The sequence below is a fragment of the Nematolebias whitei genome, chromosome 21 (genome assembly GCF_014905685.2).
Source record: "Nematolebias whitei isolate Nwh7 chromosome 21, NemWhi1, whole genome shotgun sequence".
NCBI lineage: Eukaryota > Metazoa > Chordata > Actinopteri > Cyprinodontiformes > Rivulidae > Nematolebias > Nematolebias whitei.
The window spans coordinates 10,761,228-10,779,189 of record NC_056518.1 but is presented as its reverse complement, the minus strand read 5'-3'; the positions used below and the strand labels follow the sequence as shown (position 1 = coordinate 10,779,189).

Genomic DNA, 17,962 nt, shown 5'->3' with positions numbered 1-17,962 from the left:
AGAGGGAAAACACGTCTGGTTTCACCGTAGAATAGCAGGAAAAAAATTCTGGTATATTCCCCCGCCATCTGATCCAACTAACTACCAGGTGGTGATCAGTTGACAGCTCAGCTCCTCTCTTTACCCAAGTGTCCAAAACAAACGGCCGCAAATCAGATGATACGGCTATGGAGTCAATCATCGATCTACGACCTAGGGCGTCCTGGTGCCAAGTGCAATGATGGACACCCTTATGTTCGAACATGGTGTTCGTGATGGACAAACTATGACTAGCACATAAGTCCAACAATAGAACACCGCTTGGGTTCAAATCAGAGAGGCTGTTTCTCCCAATCACAGCCCTCCAGGTCACACTGTCATTACCCACGTGGGCATTGAAGTCCCCTAGCAGAATAAAGGAGTCCCGAGCTGGCACACCTTCCAGCACCCCTGCCAAGGACTCCAAGAACGCCGGATACTCTGAACTGTAATTTGATGCGTAGGTACAAACAACAGTCAGAGCCTATCCCCCCATCCGAAGAAGAAGGGAAGCCACCCTCTCATCTACCAGGGAAAACTCCAACACACAGGCACCAAATCGGGGGGCTACAAGTAGACCCACACCAGCTCGACACCTCTCACAGTGGGCAACTCCAGAGTGGAATAAGGTCCAACCCCTCTCAAGGAGATCAGTTCCAGAGCCCATGCTGTGTGTCGAGGTGAGCCCAACTATATCTAGTCGGTACCTCTCAACCTTGCACACAAGCTCAGGCTCCTTCCCTGCCAGAGAGGTTACATTCCATGTCCCAAGAGCATTTCTGGTAAGTAAGGGTCAGAGCGCCAAGGTCCCCGCCTTCGGCCACTGCCCATGGCATCATGCACCTGACTTTTATGGCCCTTCCTGCAGGTGGTGGGTCCACAGGAAAGGTTGTAAACCGATCTAAAGATATGAAGGATGTAAAATGAGCTCAATTAATTTCCTATGAGAGAAAATGTGGCAGAAATGGCTAAATATTGTAAAAAATTAAAGTTGCATCAATACCAAAGTCATGGCAGGATTGCCCTGAAAGAGCTGAACGTTTTGATTTATGATTTGTTAAAATAGCACAAAAAATTATGGAACAAGAAAAATGCTGAAAAACGTATGGAAGAAAAATGCATCACAATAGAAGACCCGCCTTATTAAACTGTTAACCCGTTAAATGACAGCTCGACGGCTCTGACCCTGTTTGTGCTTTTACAGGGAGATCGTCGACAATCATGAAAAGGAGAACGCTCTGAACATCGTGACAGACGAGAGGACGTACCAGGTCTTTGCTGAGTCGCCAGAAGACGCAAGGTATGATGGAGATGTTTGCAATGATACAATAGAACTGAAATATGCTTCTGTAAGTTTATAAGATGCAAATGTTTTCTATCTTTCTGTGCAGCGGGTGGTTTAATGTGCTCAGCAAGGTGAGAGTGTGCACGCCTGAGCAGCTGCTAGAAATGTCTCATGAGCAGGCCAACCCCAAAAATGCTGTTGTAAGTCTTTGAATAAATCAGCCGTTTAATCTCATTTCAAATTAATCCTGTTTTTCTTCTTTATGTTTGCACTTTTTTATTATGTGCCTATAATAGTAATATTAAACAATTATTGTGAGTTTTATAATGTTTATTTTCCTCGCCTTCTTCTTTTGTTTAGGGAACCCTTGATGTGGGATTGATCGACTCTGTTTGTGCATCAGACAACCCTGATCGGTGAGCCACTGGAGACGTTTTACTGGGTTTTTTATCCAGTGTCTCAAAGAGTAATAGAGAAGACTTCATAAATGGCTTTCTTTGTATGCTGATGATCGCTTTCCTGGAAGAGGCAATATACTTTTTTTTCCCCCCTTACTCGCTCTCGAGCACGACGGATGCTTTTTCTTCCCTCTCCTGCATTGTTGCTCTCTGTCCTGTGTATCGGAGCTTCTATTTACACATCTTCCGATCATAAATTACTGTCACGAATTTGGTCAGCTGGACTTTCAACGCAATTGATCATTTTTGTTTTTCAACTAAGCAACAGGGTCCTGGAGAACCCTCATGTCCGACTGAGACACATGTGGCAGGGTACGTCATGGATATGTTGTGCCTTTCTGTGCTGTCTCAGGAGGACGCCGAAGATCATTGGATTTATGATAGCAGGGTTTCTGCTTTTTGGCACCGTCGGACACCTACTATATGTTATCGGCTATTAAGGAAGACGGTGGCAGCAGTTTCGGCCATGGTAAAGCTGCTGACTTTATGTGAAGGTTTGGTTTGTGCTTCGAGTTCTCAGACTCAGCTGATTTATGAGCTCAACCGTAAGATGGAAGCGATTTATGAGAATCGTAGGCCACTTGCGGCTTCTGGAACTCGCCAGCATGTTGGGGTTGAACTTGGAGAAAGCTAATGAGCACGGACCAGTGGAATGTCTACAAATCTGGCCATTTTGGATATTGATAGCACCAGCAGAACTCAAGGCTGATGAGAAAAACAGTCTGCCTGAACAAAATACATCTGTGGCTTATCTGAATCTCACCTCCCCATTAGGCCTTGAAGTAGGACAACTTATCAAATTTCTCCAGAGATGTACGTAAACTAAGAAGGCTCTGCTCTATCTGTTCTCCACGCACCCCCCAGAACTTCTGTGAACGCTTATCAGAGCTGTACCGACTGACATTAACATCTTATCAAGACTATGGTGCTATCTGGAAGTGCTTCATGGACAAATCTCACCATCTTGTCATCAAGTGCAGATGTAATGTGTCTATAAATGTTCTTGCTGGTAGAGTTTTTTGATGTCTTAAATCGTGTCCTGACAAGGACAAGGTGTGAAGAGATCTTTGTTGTAATACCACGAGCCTATCCTCATGGTCTTTCCCCATTTCTTTCTAAAGAATTTGTTCTCCTAGGAGCTGCAGCCACGTGCACTCAGTCCATCTTTTGGACGACTGTACGGAATATAATCTCGCTGTACTTCGGTGCAATGATAATAAAGCTTATTCTGATTCCGATTCTGATTCTAAAAATAAACTTAATTGCAGAGTTTAAAAAAGCATGCAGAAACACAAACGTTAGGAAATCATTTAAGGGATGGAATGGACACCCACTGCCTTGATGCCAGAGTTTTGTCTAAAATTCTGAGATGTTGAAAAGATGATGAGAATGAAGGAGTTGTTGGCAGTTTGGTTAAAATTTAAAGATAACAGTAAGCTGTGGTGGCCATCATGAAATGAAAAATCCTTCAAAGTTCATCCATTGCTGATTTCGGTGAAGAGAATTTCAGTTAAATAGTTTTAGTGGTTCATCAGATATTTTGTTAAGAGACAGACCAGTATCACTCCAACAATTATGGCAAAAACAAAATTAAAGCAAAGGTCATGTCCTATGTAGCAGTCATGTTATGGTATTAGGATGACACAGCTACTATCTGAGCAATTCTTATCTGAATATCTGTAAAACTGACCAAGTTACAGCCATTTATGGATCTCCTGTTGTCTGTGGTGGCCATCTTGAATTGGGCTGACTTCAAAATAAATCATCAAATATAAAGCCAGTCTTCTCAGTCTACTTTGTATATATTTGCTTAAAACACTGAGAATTTGAAGAGAATAGGAAGAAGAAAGCAAATCCAGTTTGATGAATGAAAGTGACATACAATGTGTTTTTATTAACAAGATTTTTATCTTAACATTTTGCAGTCCAAACTCGTTTGTCATCATCACGGCCAACCGTGTGATCCACTGCAACAGCGACACCCCAGAAGAGATGCATCACTGGATCAGCCTGCTGCAGAAACCCAAAGGAGACTCCAGGATAGACGGACAGGAGTTCCTCGCCAGAGGTGAGACATTCAGACAAACGAGCATATTTAGTCATTTTAAATGAGTTCAGGTTCTAGTGTTACAAACCATTCAATGTTAGGTTATTTTTATGTGTTGAATAAACTGGAAAGGTTTGCTGGGAACAACACGTTTTTCCAGTGGCCTAATTTTCATAGAAGCTACATTAATTTCATTATCTGCCTTTTACATCCCTTCCCTTTCCACCTCATCATCTTCAGGCTGGCTCCACAAAGAGATGAAGACAAACTCTAAGAGCACCTCCCTGAAGCTGAAGAAACGCTGGTTTGTTCTGACCAACAACTCGCTGGATTACTACAAGAACTCAGAACGAAACTCCTCCAAGATGGGAACTCTGGTCCTCAACTCCCTCTGTTCGGTCATCCAGCCGGACGAACGGGTGCACAGGGAGACCGGTAAGCCAAATTGTACCGCTAACTTAGTTTTACTAGCCTAAGTTCAATTCCGTTCAGTTTATTTATATAGCGCCAATAAACATCAAAGTTGTCTCAGGGCACTGAGCAGAAACATTCACATACATAGAAAAGCCAATTTAGTAAAAGTTCTCTATCTAAGGAAGCAGCAGACTCATTGAATCTTAACTTTGTTGCAATCTCCCATCCTGAGCAAGCACAATGGCAACAGTGGAAAGGAAAAACTTCCTTTTAACAAGAAGAAACCTCCAGCAGAACCAGGCTCAGGACAAGCGGCCATCTGCTTTGACCGATTAGGTTTGAGAGGACAAGAAGTAGAGACAAACGAACACAGAATGGCAGGTCCAGATGTAGGTGCAGGTGCACCTGAAAGACAAAAACACACGTTAGGCTAGAAAACATAATTACAAATACAAAACAGGTTGAGCAGAGCAAGTAAAAACAGTAGCAGAGCGAAGAAATGTGACCACTTTGTCCTCCAGCAGTCTAAGCCTATAGCAGCATAACTAAGGGACAGCTCAGGAAACCCAAACCGACCTTAACTATAGGATTTATCAAAAAGGAAAGCCTTAAGCCTAGTTTTAAAACTGGAAAATGTGTCAGCTTCATGGACAGAAACTGGAAATTGGTTCCACAAGGGAGGAACCTGATAACTGAAAGCTCTGCCACCCATTCTGCTTTTGTAAACTCTAGGAACCACAACTAAGCCTGCAGTCTGAGAGTGAAGTGCTCGGTTAAGTAAAAAGAGTTATCATGAACCATGATTTAACACCTATTTCACTGCTTTAAGTTCAAGTATATGTGATAAGTGCTGGTTTTATTGTGCTTTTACAGGGTACTGGAACATCATAGTGTATGGAAGGAAGCATTCCTATCGCCTGTACACCAAGATGCTGAATGAAGCCATGAGATGGACAGCTGCAATACTGGGAGTCATAGAAAGCAAAACTCCAATCGAAACTCCAACTCTGCAGCTCATCAGAGACATTAAGGTAAAACAAAGTTCCATTAGCAGCACAAGTTTAAGTTCATGAGCAGATTTGTGTAAATAAGGTGAGTTTCTGTTGGTTGTGTCCCCTCAGGAGAACAGCTTGAACCCAGAAATCGTGGAGCAGATGTACCGGAGGAACCCCATCCTTAGATACACCCAGCACCCTCTGCACGCCCCTCTGCTGCCGCTCCCTTATGGAGAGGTCGCCAGCTGTGAGTGAAGCTCCCCTTCACCTCACTCTTCTTTTATCTTGCATCAATGCTTGTTCAGCTTGTGCAATATAGTTTTACTGTTTTTTTATTTATTTATTTTTTGTAAGATTTTTCTATAGAATGACTTCTGCATATTATATAGTATTTTAGGCATTCACAGATCAAAATGTTCAGCTCGTTCAGGAAATGGTTGATAAGAGTTTACGGAGGGTATTTTAGTTCAATTTTATACTTTTCAACATGTTTAACTATTAACGTTTTCTCCACAGAGTTACAGAGTCCTTCTTAAAAACATGTTCCTTTTGAAAATATGCATGCTTATTCAAGTTTTATCTTCTTGTTTTGCTTTTATTTTTTAGCTACCATTCGGCTATTTTTAGCCTTTATAAAGCCTTTTGCTACTTTTAGCAAACAATTTGTTTCTTATAACAAAAAGTAGTACATTTTAAGTTAATTTTTGCAAGTATACTTTAAGTTAACTATATATATATATATATATATATATATATATATATATATATAAATAAGTATATCTAGTATACTACACCCAGACTTGTATTGTGCCAGAAAGTATACTGATTTAATACTTATTTGGACTAAATTGGGCCATTTTTATACTATTTTGAAGTATATCAAATAAAATTTATAAAAAGTAAACTTCAAGTACACTTCCTCATTTTTAATGTAAAATAAGTATACTTGTAGTAACTTAAATAAACTATATCTAACTTTTTGCTACTATGAACATCTATCTACCATTTCACTACTACTACTACTACTACTACATCTACAACTGCTTTTAGTGAGCTTTTTGCAACTTTAATTTTTAGCTAACCTTTTGCTACTTTTAGCTAGAAATGTGCTATTTTTAACTTGGAGCTAGACTACAGTATCTTCCAGATATCATTTTACTCATTTTGGCTTTTAGCTAGCGTTTTGTTTCTTTAGCTTTTAGGTTCTCTGTTTGTGCTTTTAGCTGATTTTTTGCTACTTTTAGCTTGTAGCTATGCTTTTTTTTTTTTTGTATTCAGCTATTGCTAAGATTATTTTAGCTTTGACAACGCATGTTTAGCTTCTATAGCAAATTTCAGTCAGGTCATTCAGCACTCAGCATTCACATTTCCACAGAAAATGTAACTTCAATTCAATTTAATTCAAAAATACTTTATTAATCCCAAAGGGAAATTAAATGTTGTTGTAACTCTTCATCCTGGTTTCATTAAAGAGTTGTTATAGATGCTAAAGGCTAACGACTGGTAACTTCTCTAGCTGTGCATTGCAGTTTTTTTTTATGAATGATCTTTCAGAAATATATTTTTGATTATTAAGTACCTCTGCCTTGATTTCTCTGTCCTTGCTTAACTTTCTCTAATCATTTTTTCTGCTTGCAGTGCAAAGGCAGCAGGGTTATGCCAGCCTGCAGGACGAGGCGGTGAGAGTTTTTAATTCACTGCAGGAGATGGAGACGCTGGCAGACACGGTGCCCATCATTCAGGGTATCCTGCAGACCTGCCAGGACCTGCGCCCTCTCAGGGATGAGGTTCTTTTCTGTTTTTTTTTTTATGTCTAAAAAAATTAAAAACACAGGTCAAGTATGTGTCACCATAATCTGGATGCATACAGCTCATCTTTTTGTCGTTATAAGGTTAGGTATTTCTAACATGTAAATACAAAACAAAACATTGAGCTTTCTCCAACCCACTTCCATTTTTGTTCTTTTAGGTTTATTGCCAGGTGATCAAACAGACCAATCATGTGCCTCAGCCAAACAGCCCAGCCAATCGGGCCCACTGGCACCTGCTCACCTGCATGAGCTGCACTTTTTTACCCAGCCGAGCCATCCTCAGATACCTCCGCTTCCACCTGAAACGGTACGTGTTCTGCAGCGTGATTATACATCTTTGATGGATGATCCCCGCCTAACATGTTTTCATCTTGTAGGATACGTGAACGCTATCCCGGCACTGAGATCGAACGATATGCAAGTTTCATCGGGGAATCCTTAAAGAAGACCAAGACTCGTGAGTTTGTTCCGTCTCAGGAGGAGATTGCTGCCCTCCTGCTGAGACAGGAAATGAGCACCACTGTTTACTGCCATGGAGGGGGCTCCTGCAAGATCTCCATCAACTCCCACACCACAGCTGGAGAGGTGAACACACACACATACACGCACGTCTCTATCTCTTTGTGAGGACTGTGACATGGGGAGTGGTGGCACAGAGGTTAGAGAAGATGGGCCTGTGATCAGAAAGTCGCAAGTTCAACTCCCCGGACTGACAACATCAAAGTGTGGGTGGAAAAAGTGAAACACCCACACCTGCCTCCACCCTCATTTGCCCCACTCTGGGCCCTTGAGCAAGGCCCTTAACCCCCACCATCTGCTCCCAAACAGGTTTTCTTGCGTTCTCGTGACTCATTGAGACTACCCGTATAAATAAAGGGTAAATATTTTTTTTTTTTTAAAGTGTTATTAGTGTCTTTGAGTGGACTTCCAGCAGAGCTAGAAATATATTTAAAACAAATCAAACACTAGATGGTAATGGGGAGTCACAATGTCACTTCAAATATGGAAGAACGCCAAGAAGAAAAAAAGGTTGACATGCTTGTGAGGACCAACTGTTGTTGCTAGGTAGAAAATATGACACAATTGTCTAATTTACCCTTGTGTTGTGTCCATTTAACTTAGTAAACATCATATAAATAAATTTACTTAAATTAAACAAATTTAAGTATATTTATTTTATGTAAATTTTAAGTAATTATATTTGCATAGTCCCTTGTTAATATTATTAATAATTTATATTTTTATATTTTATTTTGACAGGCTTCCTGCCGTCTCTCAGCAGCTTCCTGCCGCTGAACAACATTGACAGAACTGGGCGCTCATATAGCTGCCCAGTGCCCACCCCTCTTGGGGGCAGGCTTTTTTCTCCCTGTTAATATTATTATTAGTAATAATGGATATAACATGCATAATTTTTCTACTCTCGCTTAAGGTGGAAACATTTTCCTTCCCCTCCCCTGTTCTCCTCTTCCTCCTGCTTTTTTGCTCTCTGTCTGTGTCTGTGTCTTCCGAATGAAAAATACTATTTTGGATCTGGTGAGCTGGACTTTCAACACAATCGATAGAGCCCTCATGTCCCGCTGAGACTCACGATGAAGGATATGTCATGGACCCGTGGGGGGTGTGGGAGCTGATGTGTCTTTCACAAACAGTAGAAAGAAATAGTAGAAATTCTGTCCATAAAAGTTATGAACAGAATCGGTGACAAAGGGCAACCTTGGCGGAGTCCAACTCTCACCGAGAACAAGCCCAACTTACTGCCGGCGATGCGGACCAAGCTCTGACACCGGTTATACAGGGACCTAACAGCCCGTATCAAAGGGCCCGGTACCCCATACTCCCAGAGTACCCCCCACAGAGTTCCCCGAGGGACGCGGTCGAACACCTTCTCCAAGTCCACAAAGCACATGTAGACCGGTTGGGCAAACTCCCACGCACCCTCCAGGACCCTGCTGAGAGTGTAGAGCTGGTCCAGTGTTCCACGGCCAGGACAAAAACTGCACTGCTCCTCCTTAATCCGAGGTTCGACTATCCGACGGACCCTCCTCTCCAGAACCCCCAATTAGACCTTACCAGGGAGGCTTAAGAGCGTGATTCCCCTGTAGTTGGAACACACTCTACGGTCCCCCTTTTTGAATAGGGGGACCACCACCCCGGTCTACCAATCCAGGGGAACTTCCCCCGATGTCCAAGCAATATTGCAGAGTCGCATAAGCCAACACAACCCTACAACATCCAGAGCCTTAAGGAACTCCGGGCGAATCTCATCCACCCCTGGGGCCCTGCCACAGAGGAGCTTTTTAACCACCTCGGTGACCTCAGCACCAGAGATTTGAGGGCCCGACCCAGAGTCCCCAGGCTCCGCTTCCTCAGTAGAAGATGTGCCGGTGGGATTGAGGAGGTCTTCAAAGTATTCTGCCCACCGACCCACAACATCCCGAGTTGAGGTCAGCAGCACACCACTTCTACTATAAACAGTGTTGGTGGTGTACTGCTTTCCCCCCCTGAGATGCCGGATGGTGGACCAGAATCGCCTCGAATTGTTGCCTCACCGACCACCCAAGTCGCATGTCGCTTGGACTGCTGGTACCCATCAGCTGCTTCCGGGGTCCCACAGGCCAAAAAGGCCTGATAGGACTCCTTCTTCAGCCTGACAGCATCCCTCACCGACGGTGTCCACCATCGGGTTTGAGGGTTGCTGCCACGACAGACACGACAACCTTGCGGCCGCAGCTCCGGTAAGCCACCTCGACAATAGAGGCACGAAACATGGTCCACTCAGACTCAATGTCCCCCACCTCCCCCGGAACATGTTCGAAGTTCTCCCGGAGGTGGGAGTTAAAACTCCGTCTCACATGAGACTCTGCCAGACGTTCCCAGCAAACCCTCACAATACAAAGGACTCCGGCCCTCGAGGCCTGGAGTTTGACAAATGTGCTCTAGAGCCTGTCTTGTGTGGGATTTCTCCTTCTGCCTGGCTCCTGAGTTAGTGGGGACGATGTCTGCTCTGTGGTACAGAGTCCTGATGACTCCTAACTTGTGCTCCAAATGGTGATGGGAGTCAAACTGCAAGATGGAACCGTAAGATGGAAGCGATTTATGAGAATCGCACGCCACCTGCGGCTTCTGGGACTCGCCAACATGTTGGAGACGACCTTGAATGAGGCTCATAGTACGGATCAGTGGAATGCCCATAAATCTGGCTATTTTGGATCTGGAAAGTACCAGCAGGACTCAAGGCTGACATGAAAAAAAACAGTCTTGTCTTAGGTTTATCTGAATCTGACTCCCCTGTTTGGGCCTCGGAAACAGGCCGACTACCAAATTTCTCCTGGGACATGGGTAAACTAAAGAAAAAGCTTTGTTTATCGCAACACCCCCCACCCCCACCCACCCACCCACCACCACCTTCTGTGCAAGCTTATCAGAACTGCCTGCTGACCAACATCTTATCAGGACTATGGCCTGTCTGGAAGTGCTTTATGAACAAATCTCCTCGTCTTGACATCAAATGCGTATGTAATGTGTTTATAAATGTGCTGCTGGTAGAGTTTTTTTGATGTCTTAAGTCGTGTCCTGAAAGGACAAGATGTGAAGAGATCTTTTTTGTAATATCACTATCCATCCTCATGGCTTTTAACTTTTTCTATCTAAAAAGTATTCTGATAAAGGATAAGAGGCCGCACTCTTGTAGCAGCAGCAACGTGCACTCCGCCCATCTTTCAGACGACTGTACGAACATAATCTCACTGTATCTCGGTACAATGATAATAAAGCTTATTCTGATTCGGATTTTCTTGAAACTAGACACACACTCAAACACAGTGACGTGTCCATCTTCATCCTGAAGGTGCAGATACTCAGCTAAGATGCTCAGTGATGCCATGCCAGCTCAACTCCAATCATGATGACTGAAGCTGAAAACACATCTGGTTTTATTGATGTTCTTTGCTGCAGGTTGTGGAGAAGCTGATCCGAGGTCTGGCCATGGAGGACAGCAAGAACCTGTTTTCTCTCTTTGAACACAACGGCTTCACAGATCGAGCTCTTGAGAGCAGAGTGATAGTAGCAGATGTCCTGGCCAAGTTTGAGAGGTACGCCATTTATTCTGGACATTGTTCTGCTTTAAAGGGTCTGTTTGACCACCATTTTACAGTTAATAGTTTGCTTTGGTCATTTTGATCCATTAGTTGTTTTCTCTGTGTTCAGACTGGCAGGAAGCGAAGAGGAGGAAGAGGAGGGAGAGTGGAAACTATACTTCAAACTCTACTGCTTCTTGGATGTTGAGAGCATGCCGAAAGAGGGCGTGGAGTTTGCATTCCTGTTTGAACAGGTAAGATTTCAAACACACTCTGTGCTTTAATTATTAGCCAAACAGTTAAAAAAAGGTATTCTTCTTCTTCTGATAAAGGATCGTGCTGCTATTTTTATACCCAAATTCACCACAAGTGCCCCCAAATCATTGGACTCTAGACGTTGTTTTTAAATTGCATTTCCACAGAGCAGATCCATGGAAAAACAAATTATACATCAAAATGAATGCATTTTAGTCTACTGGTACTTTAACACAGTTTGTCTCTCACTGGATTAGAATCATATTTTCTCTTAAATCCTCTCAGAATGCAAAGATTTTTGTTTTTGTTTTAACTCAAAGTATTCTCTTCAGAACAGGAAGTGTAAGGTTTACCTGTCAGTCTGTTTCCACCTGAGTGCAGTCAGGGAGTGACAGACATACTGTAGGTGTTTTGTTACCATGGTGACCATAATGAGCCACTCTCTGTAGGTTTTAAATTCGATCTTGGTTCTTTTACACTACTTGTCAAAACGAAAGTGTTTTTCTTAGCACCAATGTTAAAAATGTGACGTTTGAATTTTAGGCAGTAGCTGCGGAGTCATTGTTCAAAATTTAAGCAGAAACTTTCTAATTCTCAGTCTTTTCATATGAAAAATCGACCGTGATGTTTCCATCTTTCAGGCCCATGAGTCTTTGATAAGCGGACACTTCCCAGCCTCTGAGGAGACTTTGCAGCACCTGGCAGCTTTGCGGCTCCAGTATCTCCACGGCGATGGAGCAGGTCGGGCCGGCTGGAGTCTGGGAAGCGTCTATCCTATCGGACGTCTCCGTAACCGCATCCTGCAGTCCACCAAGCCCGGTGTAGGCGCAGCAGCAGGAGCCGGATGCAGAGGAAGTGGAGGAATAGCGGATGTGATCGGTTCAATCGGAGGACAGGGCGGTGTCGGGACGGGCTCGGAGAAACGAAAGACTCCCACCTTCAGGGATACCTCGCTGAAGAGAACCAAAACGGGCTCACTGAAGAAACAGAAGGTCAGTGGTGGAGAAGGAGGGACGGACACACTGCTGATATCTATAATTTTATTTTTTATTTTCTTCACTAGGTGAGAGCATAATCCTGTTTGGGTTGTCGCTTGACTGATAGTTTGACTGCAGTTTACCGGATGGTTTCAGGTGGAGGGGGAGCAACGGCTGGAGATGTGGGTGAAGGAGGAGACATCTGCCACGCGCACAAGCATACTGGAGAAGTGGGCCCGTCTGCAGGGCATGCCACAGCACCAGGCCATGCTGAAATACATGAGCATCATCAAAGAGTGGCCTGGATATGGGTCTACTCTGTTCGATGTGGAGGTGAGAAGACTATAGATACAAAACACAACGATAAATCAAACTGTTTTCAAAGAGCACGTTTGAAAGTGGGGACTTTTCTTCTTTAAATGTGCTTTAGTGTAAAGAAGGAGGGTTTCCTCATGATCTGTGGCTGGGCGTGAGTGCTGACAATGTTTCTGTGTATAAACGGGGCGAACCCAAACCACTTGAGACCTTCCAGTACGAACACATCACCTTCTTCGGAGCGTCACAACCCTGCACCTATAAGATCATCGTGGATGAGAGAGAGATGTTCTTCGAGACTCCACAGGTGAGACGCCAGTCTTCATTTAATGTGTTACACTTTAGGGCTCAAATTAATAATTTTACATTTTCAGCTGAATGTTTTAAATGTAAACTAGTTCAACCAACCAAAATCAACTAATTGGTTGATTCTGAGCTGTTTCTTTAAAGAGTGATGCTAGCATCAAAGTCAACATTTTATATAGCATATTATTAACGCATGAAGGTAAAGCAATAGTTCAGAATTTTTGAAATGGAGTTTTGAGGGAAGCCTGTAAACCATCAGTATCTTCCCTGTTTTAGATAACCTCAGTTTGGAGACTCGCTTTAATCCTGGCAGGATTCATAAGCTAATGGCTAGTTCAAGTGGGGTTACGTCACCGTTAGTTTGACATTATATGGTTATTGTCACCAGTCGCCACTAGACAAATGATTAAATTTTACAGTCAACCTTATTTAAAAATGGTCGCCACAGCTAAGAACCTTGACAAACAAAAATAGCTCAGTCATTTCTAAAGATATTGTGCTAAAAGTTAACGTGATGATAGTTGACCTTCCTCCCCGACACAAACTCCGAGCGCCACACATGGTGCAACGTCTTTACCCAAAACTTTTCCATCAACTGTTAGTTAATTTTGCCTGTTAGCAAAACATTTCATGAACCACTGAACACATTTTAATGTGACTCTCAGAAAGCTATACATAAATCTACAACTATAACTTTGGGCATCAATCCAATTCAAGATGGCTGCAACAGCTAAATGAACTACAATGCTATAGCTATCACTATGTCCGTTTCAGACCCATGAATGCAGACGTGACTCAAGAAGATCCACTAAAGCAACAAACAGTTCAATCAAAAGGTGACAAGGCGGCAACTTACAGAAGAAAAAACAGAGGCAGAGTTTGGGTGGGGGGGACTGTGGCACGAAAACATGAACTCTACTGACTTCTAGATGAAGGCTGACGGGTTATATAAGTAAAACCAACAGCTGCACTGAATAAGAGACAAGGCACAGGTGGGAATGGGTGTGGTAGAGCAGAGGAGCAGGATCTGAACAGAGGACAACTGAACTGAAGACAGAGGAGGAAACAACAAGACTGAAAACACTGACACATCTGGATCTGAACTTGGGGAAACTGAACTACTGTCACACAGGTAGACTGATCAGACAAACACACATGTAGCAGAACTCAACACCAGAGTCACACGATACAGAAAACAAACCACCAGGGGAATAAATCTAATAAAATTATTAAAAACTAACAAGTATCCAAACTACACCAAGTTTGACCAGTTTGGCTGTAACACCATCGTTTCTCAACATCCGATGATTTGGGTTTAGCGTGAAGCACCTGCTGCAGGAATATCATGATATTTCTCCACGACTAAATCTGTAACCGATGGCGGTGTAACAGTCTAAACTAATGTTTGCACAAACTGATATGAAATATTTGAAATTATACCTATTTTAAGACAAAAGATGTCCAGTTTTAGTCTTGGTCTCTCTCATACTAGCCATGCAAACTCCCACCTTCAGTAATTTAAAGAGCTATCTACAACAGGTAATTATATCTAAGATATTAGATGTATTATATTATGGGTGACCGAGATGGGGTAGAGGCAGGGCAGCCAACTCGGGACCCGAAAGTCCCAGGTTTGATCCCCAGTCATTGCAGGACACCCTATCCCCAATTGCTCCCCCCCCCAGCACTTGCAATAGCTGCCCATTGCTCCACCTGGGGGTGGATGGGTTAAATGAAGAGAGCCATTTTCACCATTGTACGGGAATATACAATGATGACAACATGCTATTATAATAATTATTATTATTAATTGTTCATAAGTTTTATATGGAACCCCATTTCAAAATCTTTGAACCATTCTCTTAGCACAAAGTAGTTTATTTAAGTATACTACAAGTATACTTATTTTACACTAAAAATGAGGAAGTGTACTTGAAGTTTACTTTTTATAAACTTTATCTGATATACTTAAAAATAGCATAAAATGTCCCAATTTAGTCCAAACAAGTATTAAATCAGTATACTTTCTTGTGCATTACAAGTATGGGTGTAGTATACTTGATATACTTATACTTTGTACTTAACTTAAAGTATACTTGCAAAAATGAACTTCAAATGTACTACTTTTTGTTAAGGTTTGCTTTAACAGTTTTGTTTTTTAATGGCGTGCCCATGATCTCTAAGGATGTAACAGTGCTGACATGCCGGCAGCTTTCTGAACACAGACTGTTTTACTCTTCAGGTTGGAGAGATCGCCAAGATCATGAAGGCCTACATCAACATGATGGTGAAGAAACGTTGCAGCATCATGTCTGTGAGCAGCGTGGCTAGTTCCTGGGTCAGGTGATGGAGAAATACCTTCAGCCCTCTGTTCATCCATCCAGCAACAACCGGCGCCTGGGCAGGCCGTGGTGGTTGGTTGCTTTTGATAAAGGCAGTCGCGTCAACAAGCTAATTTCTCCAGGTTGAATCAGGAACAACAGATAAAGGTCAAAAAGGAAAATATGTAGATGTGCGCAAGAGAAGACAAACAAAAACTCAACCGTCTTGGGTTTAAAAATGAGCATGATCAAGAAAACGTCCTGTATTTTAGAGCTTTCAGAACAAATCCAAACCCCCTCCGCTGCATGACGATGTTCACGCACACTCCAAACGTCCCTCCGTTTTCCTTGTTCGGACCAGTAATAATGAGCACAACCCAGTCCTCCTCAATAGTCTCGGTTTGCCCCAGATAGACTGGTTTGACCCCTGAACACTGCCAGACAGAAATGAGCCACACTTTGTTAAATTTCTCTCACTCCTCCTGTGATTTCAGTCTCTCTCTTTCTCTTCATGCCTCCCTCTGCTGGCTTCTTGTTTCTGTGGACACTACGTTCTCACCTGTTTTTGTTGTAGTTCTCTGTACTGTCTTTCTATTCCATTTGAGCAAATAATAATAATAATAATCTGCAATGATGCCTCCGAGCAGTGTTCACTTGTTGACTCATTAGTGCCACCATGTGGCCGCAAGAAGAAAACAGATTTCTTTTCTTGACAAGAGGCTTTTTTTGGATGTTCATGTTCAGCAAGACTAATATCAAACCAAAACCTTTCCTCTTTATGCCTATAGAAACACGAGCTTCACAAACTTGTATAGTCACAGAATAAATTAAACATGCATCAGTTTGTCCTGTAGTTTTTGCTGGTCGCTCCACTGTGAAAATACACTAAATAAATGTGACAAATAAAAGTGGCCCCGTTGTGTCTGAAGATGTTGGTGACACTAAACACTGGCCATGACGTTGATGTGACTCACTGAACATGAAACACTATAACAGAGACATGCTGCTATCATGTTTTCACCGTGTTGGATGAATCTATCATTGTTGTCCTGCTGGAGCCACAGCCCAGCATTACCCGGAGCCATGATGAAGTACTGTATATTCTTGTCTGCTTATGGTTTTTTTAAATGCATTTATTTATTCTTATCAATAAGATCAGGAGACTGAAACAAAGCAACATAAAAGACCCAGTTTTTCAGTGTTTCCAGCTTGTTTATGAACAACTTTACTGATTAATATGATTATTATTGTATGCCCCCCACGCCGGTATTTTATCTGTCCTTTAATGTGATGTTGGGTTGCTGGTGGGTGCGTGAGTGTAACGATGGTTTAATGCAAACTATATATATATATATATGAAGAAAGATAAGTGGTTTTAATGAGTGTCAAATTGGGAAATAAGATTTATATGATTATGTATTACAAAGAACGGTGTTGTAATTGTGAGTTAAAAGGAAATGCATGGGATTTGAAGGAAGGGTTATTTATTACTCAGTGTACTGTATGTATTGCAATATTTGTCAGGGTGGATTGAAAATATAGGAGATACTGTCAGCCTCAGTGGAGGGGGCTGACAGAAGCATATGTGTGTCTGTAGAGGGTCTGAACCAAGAAGAAAGGATTCCCTCGATGAATCTGAACTCAGTGGACTCTAGCTCAGATGGCAGAGTCGCTCCAAGGTCACGCTGTGAATCAAGTTTCTACAGAACAAACTTATTGGGAGTTGTGATATGACCCCCAAACTTTCATCAAAACGTTAAAACTCAGTCAACTTAATTGATGCGTTTGATCTAATCTACAGTTGAAATTTTTTGGAGTTGGAGTTCTGTAGAATACTATGAACAGTTAATATCTTACCTGTTGTAGATAGCTCAATTTGGATAAACGGAGGTTAAATGTCACCGGATTAATTGGGTAGGATTAGAGCCAAGATCAAAGCGGATCACTGCCATCTTAAAACTAACCTCAAACATTTGAAGGTGTTTCCTGCAAAACCCAGCTTAGTAACCTAGGTGTCAGTTTAACTTCACAAGTGTCCCCTTTCCATTAGCACCTTTAGTACCAGTACAGCACGTGGGACTAACCTGTCGAAAAAAAGGTTGAATGAATGTACTGTTACTAAAATAGACACTAGAATGGCATTACTTAAGTAAAATGTCCAACGTTACGTACTTCAGGGTTAAGTGCCCAAAAGAATTTAACCAAACATATGTTCCATATTGCTATTGCTTACTATTGATTTATAAAAAAATATATTTTTAACATAAAAGGTAAAAATGAAGTCACTTACCAGATAAACAATTGTTTCTCCTGTCTGCAGCCAGAAATCCCCACCATTAATTTCCCAAAATGCATCGGATATTTCCCCAAATCACAGCACACCACTGTATAATTGTGTACTGATCAAATGGTCCAATGAAAAACTGACTGACCTCATGGTATTTTATTTACAGTATTGTGCTGTAATATAAAATTTAGTGTGTTTTACTGTAAAATATTACAGTAATTTTTACAGTAATTCATTACAGTGTGGGAAAAGGGGCAATGGAGAAGCAGGTAAAGCTGATGGATGGATGGACGGACGGATGGATGGATGGATGGATGGATGGATGGATGGATGGATGGATGGATGGATGGATGGATGGATGGATGGATGGATGGATGGATGGATAGATAGATGG

At 42.2% G+C, this 17,962-nt stretch overlaps 1 protein-coding gene across 1 annotated transcript in view; it reads left to right on the top strand.

The window, feature by feature from the left end:
- The window catches only part of myo10l1 (myosin X, like 1), a 66,173-nt gene extending 50,258 nt beyond the window's left edge, over positions 1-15,915 (top strand). Inside the window, exons 28-43 of the mRNA XM_037694590.1 lie at positions 1,223-1,318; positions 1,410-1,503; positions 1,664-1,719; positions 3,687-3,829; positions 4,049-4,243; positions 5,096-5,253; positions 5,344-5,464; positions 6,856-7,004; positions 7,187-7,335; positions 7,406-7,613; positions 10,986-11,122; positions 11,238-11,361; positions 12,004-12,354; positions 12,496-12,672; positions 12,770-12,961; positions 15,203-15,915. Of these exons, the coding sequence (XP_037550518.1) occupies positions 1,223-1,318; positions 1,410-1,503; positions 1,664-1,719; positions 3,687-3,829; positions 4,049-4,243; positions 5,096-5,253; positions 5,344-5,464; positions 6,856-7,004; positions 7,187-7,335; positions 7,406-7,613; positions 10,986-11,122; positions 11,238-11,361; positions 12,004-12,354; positions 12,496-12,672; positions 12,770-12,961; positions 15,203-15,307 (2,455 nt within the window). The 3' untranslated portion in view covers positions 15,308-15,915. The remainder of the gene's footprint in view (positions 1-1,222; positions 1,319-1,409; positions 1,504-1,663; positions 1,720-3,686; positions 3,830-4,048; positions 4,244-5,095; positions 5,254-5,343; positions 5,465-6,855; positions 7,005-7,186; positions 7,336-7,405; positions 7,614-10,985; positions 11,123-11,237; positions 11,362-12,003; positions 12,355-12,495; positions 12,673-12,769; positions 12,962-15,202) is intronic.
- The last annotated feature ends 2,047 nt before the right edge of the window (positions 15,916-17,962 follow it).